The sequence below is a fragment of the Pygocentrus nattereri genome, chromosome 20 (assembly GCF_015220715.1).
Source record: "Pygocentrus nattereri isolate fPygNat1 chromosome 20, fPygNat1.pri, whole genome shotgun sequence".
NCBI classification, from domain to species: Eukaryota; Metazoa; Chordata; class Actinopteri; order Characiformes; family Serrasalmidae; genus Pygocentrus; species Pygocentrus nattereri.
The window spans coordinates 36,342,209-36,349,708 of record NC_051230.1 but is presented as its reverse complement, the minus strand read 5'-3'; the positions used below and the strand labels follow the sequence as shown (position 1 = coordinate 36,349,708).

General features: G+C 48.1%; 1 protein-coding gene across 1 annotated transcript in view; it reads right to left on the bottom strand.

Annotated features, from left to right (window-relative positions):
- The window catches only part of rictora (RPTOR independent companion of MTOR, complex 2 a), a 32,626-nt gene that overhangs the window by 24,875 nt on the left and 251 nt on the right, over positions 1–7,500 (bottom strand). Inside the window, exons 2-11 of the mRNA XM_017686229.2 lie at positions 7,425–7,472; positions 6,259–6,356; positions 4,720–4,784; positions 3,629–3,760; positions 2,630–2,693; positions 2,401–2,533; positions 1,182–1,351; positions 647–714; positions 475–542; positions 18–100 (exon numbers count right to left, since the gene is read on the bottom strand). Coding sequence (XP_017541718.1) covers positions 18–100; positions 475–542; positions 647–714; positions 1,182–1,351; positions 2,401–2,533; positions 2,630–2,693; positions 3,629–3,760; positions 4,720–4,784; positions 6,259–6,356; positions 7,425–7,472 — 929 coding nt within the window. The remainder of the gene's footprint in view (positions 1–17; positions 101–474; positions 543–646; positions 715–1,181; positions 1,352–2,400; positions 2,534–2,629; positions 2,694–3,628; positions 3,761–4,719; positions 4,785–6,258; positions 6,357–7,424; positions 7,473–7,500) is intronic.

The following is a 7,500-nucleotide window of genomic DNA, read 5'->3' as shown; positions in this document are numbered from 1 at the left end:
ATTTAATATCATCTCACCCTGATCTCCATATTTGGTATACAGAGCAGACCAATCAGAGACTGGATTCCTGAGTTTCCCACTTTACACAGGTTAATAATACCTGAAAGAAAGGGGAGAACAACAATACCTGAGTTTAATAACAACACAAACAGAGATCAGAGGGATAAACAAATACAGGGAATAACAGTATTTCTAAACTAACAATTTTAACATACATCCTTAAAAAATGCTTTTTCAAGGCTTTTTTAGTGAAGATTAGTGGTTCTATAGAGAACCATATGCATAGTGTCTTTCATATGGTTCTATACGATGCCCCTGTATCACAGAAGAACCCTTCAAGCGTGCAAATGGTGTTCTGAGTGTTTTCTACATAGAACCGCTGTCTTTACTAAAGAACCCTCGAAGAACCACTTTTTTTTAAGAATGTATGGACGTTATTATGTCCGTGTTCTGAGTGACCTTGATTCACAGTACCTGACCACGAGCGGAACGCAGCCACGATGGCCATTTTACTGGACGAAAACCGAGCCTCGCGGTCCGTCCTACACAACCACAAACATTAGAAATAAACACCAGCACAGAGGCTCTACGGCACAAACTCCGTCACACAGACGGAAACACTGACAGAACGACCCCGGGGACTCACTTCAGCTGTGCTTCTGTTGTGTCTGGGTTGTGTCTGTAATGGAAGTCTGTGTAAGGTGCCAAAATTTGCTGAAAGACACAAAAAAAAAAAAAAAAAAAAATCATTCATCAAAAATATTTGCCGTTTCTTGTGGAGTCCCTCAGGGTTCAGTTTTAGGGCCTTTGCTTTTCTCTTTATATATGCTACCTCTAGGTGATGCCATTAGGATGCATAGTATATGCTGATGACATCTAGCTATTCTTCTGATGATCAAGACTCGGTAGACAGACTGACCAGCTGTGTGTACAATTAAATCATGAAAATACTGAAATACTGATCGCTGGTAAAAATGTTTTAAACGTTCAAAGACCACCGATTTTAACTCGATCAAATAATTTAACAAATAAATGTTTTGAACCTGCCGTAATCCAACGACATGAAGCGATAACATGCAGGAGGAAGTCTGAACTGCAGAGGGTCCGTGAAACCCTGGAACCTGGAGAAACATCTACAATCTACTGCTGGGACAATGCAACGCAGTGCAGTCTGCGTGTACCTCCAGCTCCACGTCCGCCCGTACGTACTGCCGCGTCTGCGGGTGGTTCAGCAGGTGCAGCACTGTAGAAATCAGAGCCTCGTTGATGCGGCTGTGCTGACAGTCCAGAACGTTCTTCAGCAGAGTGCTCAGACCTCCACGACCTGCCACCAGCTCCGGGTTCTTCACAGCTGAGAGAGGAACACAGCAGCACAATCGCAGTCAAGCTGCAGTTCAGCCACATATTTAGTTCCTCCAGTTTCTCTATCATCGCCCCAAAAGTAGCCCATCAGGAAACGTTTGGTGAGGATTATAACAAAAAAAGTGGATGGATGAATGGATAATAAGGAAGTCGTGGCCGATTTGATCCGAGACTCTCAGCCTCTCAGTACAGCCTGTTTACATGCGAAACCTGACCTCTCCAAAATGGTGGACGTACAGAGAGATCACCTCAGATGGAGAACAACGGACAATGCGGCATCTCTCTGCTCGTGACTTTGGCTTCCTGTTGGGCAGCTTCTGATCGTAAGTTTCTGTTCCACCTTAAATGCTCATTCACTGTTGCAGCGCTTAAGGTGGAACAGAAAATTCCAAGTAAAAGTAAAAACAGGCAAATGTCTAATGAGCCGTGAAGCCTAAAGGTGCGAGGGTCTTACGGAAAAGCCTCGTTTATTTGAGCAACCATACTTTTCATTGTTGTTATTACTGCTGTCCGTCAACATCCAGACCCCCGTAAATTCAAGCAAATAACAAACCTGACAATAAAAATCAAATTAGGCTGCGTTCCCATCCAAATCTCTTGGTCACACCCTCATAAAAAACTCTTCTGAGGAATCTGGACTTAGTTTACAGGAACGTCTTTAAAGCTGAGAAGCTTCTTGTTGTGTTTAACTTCATGGCTGTATTTTCCTGGATAAAAGCTCAGACAGAGGCACCGTCTAACGTCGGCGCTCAGGAAACTTGCGTTAACCCTCCAAACCCTTTTACAGTTCATTTTCTGAGGAGATAAAGATGCTTGAACTTCTCCATCAGTCCACTGCCTCGTGTTTCACAGCTACTCGCTTCTCTATACGCTATCCAGCCTTTCATCCCTCAACTTATGCAAATTCTTGGCATTTTATTCCAGGTTTGTGAGCGGTTTTATATAAAATGCTTGAATAAGCACAACAATAGGTCCATGTAATCTAAGCTAATGTGCCTGGGTGAGAGAAAGAGTGTGTGAGTGAGGGCAGGAGATCACCGAGTTCACAGAGGATAGCGTTACAGGCCAGAACCACGTGGTCCTTCTCGTGCTCGTGGAGGCCATTGTTGCCCACGGCAACCAGGGAGTTGGTGACCGAGGAGGGGAAGAGCGCAGCATCCACCGCTATAATCTAAAGGGGGGTTGAAGAGAGGTAGGAACGTCTGTCAGGAGTCAGCAGAGCTGCAGTGACTGTATTATGAGACTGTCAGTGGATTACAGTGTTTACCCTGGTGAGCAGTCGGAGCGCCTGGGTCTGCTCCACCTCATTACTCTGCTGGATGTCTAAACACCTGCAGGACGTTAGACACACAGCTTATAGACTCGCATAGACCTGAACACACAACATACAGCACACAGGCCTGTAACTACATCACGTATAAGAGTGGTTGGTTAGTGTAGTGGGTAACTCCTCTGCCTTCTACACTGTAGACTGGGGTTCAGTCCCCCACCTGGGTCAGCACTCTACACTACACCAATAAGGGTCCTTGGGCAAGACTCCTAACACCACCTTCACCTACTACGCTGTAGACTGGGGTTCAGTCCCCATCTGGGTCAGCACCCTACACTATACCAATAAGGGTCCTTGGGCAAGACTCCTAACACCACCTTCACCTACTACGCTGTAGACTGGGGTTCAGTCCTCATCTGGGTCAGCACCCTACACTATACCGATAAGAGTCCTTGGGCAAGACTCCTAACACCACCTTCACCTACTACACTGTAGACTGGGGTTCAGTCCTCATCTGGGTCAGCACCCTACACTATACCGATAAGAGTCCTTGGGCAAGACTCCTAACACCGCCTTCACCTTCCTGTGTAAAACGATCAAACTGTAAGTCGCCAAATGCCATAAATTTAAATGCATCACGTATCAGAGAATCCTGACGTGTCGCATCACATCACGCTATAGTGACTCTGTATGGTACTGTACGTTTTTCGGTTTCTAGTGTGATAAAACAAACATAACGCCGTTTCCCATCGTGACGCATTCTATTTTACCACAGCATAACTTGTCATGTATCCTGTTATTACAGTGTAACGTCTCATGTCAACTCACAGCGTATGATACTGTATCATTTCATAACCGCGTGCTGTGCAGTAACGTACCGTATAGTAACACTGGTGCAGCTCAACCACCGTCCTAAATGTGTTTGTTTGTTTTTAAAATCCAAGTGTGCTCACCACGGCCCACCTTCATGGTACCTGATCAGGTGTGAAAGCTCACCTGGAGATGAGGTAATCCACCTGCAGCTGGAGGACCTTCTGCAGGACACCGCGGTCTCGGATTAAATAGCGAAGCGCTCTCAGACCTGCAGCGCGGACCTCCTTCACCTCATTCAGCAGAGCCAGCCTCAGACTGGGGTGGGGGGTTAAGAGAATGAACACAGTGCACTCTTCATTAACTTCAAAGGTTGGACTTTCTAAAGCTTTTAAAGGCCTCAGACTCAGTAACTGAGGTAGTTTTCTGTCAGACAGTTATCCTGGAGTATGACCTGTAATCTACGGTGCTTTAGCCTCGACTGGATTTGTTTTACGTCAGCGCTTTAGCAGAGCATCAGAATCGAATCAAACTCTGAGTCAGATTTCAGATATTAGAGGCAGTATCAGGGGATGAAGTTAGATTAGTGCATCCCTAAATACCACCATACAGAGGCAAACCTCCAATCAGGACAGCCCTCTGACCAATCAGGAAGCATCAATCAATCAGGGACAGCCCTCTGACCAATCAGGAAGCATCAATCAATCAGGGACAGCCCTCTGACCAATCAGGAAGCATCAATCAATCAGGGACAGCCCTCTGACCAATCAGGAAGCATCAATCAATCAGGGACAGCCCTCTGACCAATCCGGAAGCATCAATCAATCAGGGACAGCCCTCTGACCAATCAGGAAGCATCAATCAATCAGGGACAGCCCTCTGACCAATCAGGAAGCATCAATCAATCAGGGACAGCCCTCTGACCAATCCGGAAGCATCAATCAATCAGGGACAGCCCTCTGACCAATCCGGAAGCTTCAATCAGGGACAGCCCTCTGACCAATCAGGAAGGGTCAATCAGGGACAGCCCTCTGACCAATCCGGAAGCTTCAATCAGGGACAGCCCTCTGACCAATCAGAAAGCTTCAAGAGCAATCAGGGACAGCCCTCTGACCAATCCGGAAGCTTCAAGAGCAATCAGGGTCAGCCCTCTGACCAATCAGGCTTCTGACCAATCAGTGAGCTTGTGGTCAACCACATTAAGTGAGAAAGCTGCTAAAGGCGTCAGCCGCTGTTACGTCAGTGTGTTGAGTGTCTGAGGTTTACAGACGACTTACCAGATGATGATCTCCTCATAACTGAATCCAAACTTCTGCTCATGATGATCCACACTGTTCAACAGCTGAGGAGGTGGAGGTGGAGAGAGGGAGAGAGAGTTAACAGCGAATGATAAACAATACTAAACCTGCAGAAAACATCTCAGATCTACAATAATAAACCTTTTTTCTCTCTGTTCTTAAACACACTTGTACAAGTCATTCCATACGACTCGTATTCACAACCAGTGACATATCTAGAACCTCCAGAGGACTTTTCTCTCTAAATTGGTTCAAGTCTAAACTAGAGCTTGACTGGCTGGTTCCTCTGTCACTGTCTAATGATGGTGGTAGTTAATCTACACTGTAAGGCCTTCAGTCCAGCTCCTGAAGTCCTGACCAATGGGAGAGCAGCTCAGCTGTATGTGCTGAGACACCAGGCTGTGATGTAAATTATCACAATAATGAGAAATAAAATCACACTTCCCGACTCCAAACACTGTGCCGACGGTCTGCACACGTCTAATCATGTTCTGCTGTTTTGCCCACTGCTACCCCAAACACCCCCTCACACACACACACACACACACACACACCCCGAGCGTGGGAAAGTGAAAGTACCTGCAGAGAAGAAAAACAGACAGATCAGAGAACAGAGGGGTTCTGCTTTCTACAGCACCATAAAACCTCAACTCACTGACCTATTATAACCCTACCTCTCTCTACCCCTCCGCCTCTCTCTCTCTCTCGAGATTATAGATCAGCCTCTCCCTCTCCCTCTCTCTCTCTCTCTCTCTCGAGATTACAGATCAGCCTCTCCCTCTCCCTCTCTCTCTCTCTCTCTCTCTCTCGAGATTACAGATCAGCCTCTCCCTCTCTCTCTCTCTCTCTCTCTCTCTCTCTCTCTCTCTCTCTCTCTCTCTCTCTCTCTCTCTCTCTCTCTCGAGATTACAGATCAGCCTCTCCCTCTCCCTCCCTCTCTCTCTCTCTCTCTCTCTCTCTCTCTCTCTCTCTCTCTCGAGATTACAGATCAGCCTCTCTCTCTCTCTCTCTCTCTCTCTCTCTCTCTCTCTCTCTCTCTCTCTCTAGCACACATTAAAGGGAAATTTCACCTTTCCCCCCATAATCCAGTGAGTGAGGTGTAATCAGAGGTTCAGAGGGTTTGGTGTGAAACGGTTCAGACGTCTTTACAGTGGTGGTGATGGGAACCAGGCGTCGCCATGACTACAACACAGATATAGACACTTTATTTACCATCCAGTGAATTCAGAACCAGTTCATGGAGGAACTTTCTGTGAGGAGCTTTTAGAGGGACGTCTGGTTCCTATCACCACCACTGTGAGGAGCTTTTAGAGGGGACGTCTGGTTCCTATCACCACCACTGTAAGCGGTTCTGACTCGGTCAGTTTATCTAGAACGGAGCGTTTCACACCAAACCGCTCAGAACCGCTCCGTTCAAAATGCTTCTGAAGTCCATCTCTGATGCCCTGGCCTGCTCATCCACGATCACCTGAAAAACAGCCGCCACACCTGCAGAAACACTGAAAACACGGTCAGTACCTTCACGAAGTTGTTGAGATGGCCGAGCTTCCTCATGTTGGAGACGCCGTGAGCCTTGGCAACGTTTTGGAGGATTTCTCTCATGTTATCGGAGGGCTCTGGAACAACCACATCACAGAGATTAAAGGAGAACAGAACAATCCAACGGAGCTGAAAGGGTTCCTGTTTTAATGACCTCCTTTTCTCAGAAATAGCTGGCCTGGTTAACAGCAGAGGGACAGTGGGACCCACAGCCGAGCCAGCAGAAGCTCCGAGCAGCACCCAGCGTCTATTTACAGCACAGACACGGTCTGTTTTCACCTGAATTTCACCTGAATTTCACTTTCGCTCCGTGTCCTGCGCCCGGCCTGCGCATCCTCAGCCCGACGCCAAGCCCGCCACCTGACAAGCTGAAGAACAGCTCATCTCGCAGGGCTTGTGCTGCTGAACTCAGCCCTGCTGACCTGCTCTTCTCCGGGGGGCAAGGCTCGGTGCTGGGCAGGACACCGCCTGGGCTTCGAGCTTCACTCCCAGCCCTCCCTCAGTAACCTAGCGAGTTCCCCCGTGTTTACCCCAGGGTGCTGATGGAGGCTGGACCGCTCTGCTAACACCAGCACACAGCAGCAGCGGCGGCCACTGCAGCGAACAGGCACCGCTCCCTCGGTTAGTCTCCCTAACTCGGGTAACGTCCGCTCAGCGAGCCGCCAGCACAGTCGGCTTAACCGCTACCTGGCTCGGTTAGCATTAGCTTTAGCTTGAGGTAGCCACGCTAGTACCAACTCCTATTAGTTTCAATGGCTCTGTTAGCATTAGCTTTGTGTCCGCTGGTTCGTGTAGCGCTGTTAGCAGCGACTGCATTAGTTTGAGTGGGTCGGTTAGCATTAGCTCCACTAGCACCGCTCCCGTTAGCATTAGCTTTAGGTAACCCCGCTAGTACCAACTCCCATTAGTTTCAATGGCTCGGTTAGCATTAGCTCCACTAGCACCGCTCCCGTTAGCATTAGCTTTAGGTAACCACGCTAGTACCAAATCCTATTAGTTTCAATGGCGCTGTTAGCATTAGCTTTATGTCCGCTGGTTCGTGTAGCGCTGCTAGCAGCGACTGCATTAGTTTGAGTGGCTCGGTTAGCATTAGCTCCACTAGCACCGCTCCCGTTAGCGTTAGCATTAGCTCCGGCAGTACGCACCTCTGCTGAGGTCCAGCGGAACGTTCTCCTCGCCGCTGTCATTTCGACCTGTCAGAAGGACACAGTGGGGGTGTGG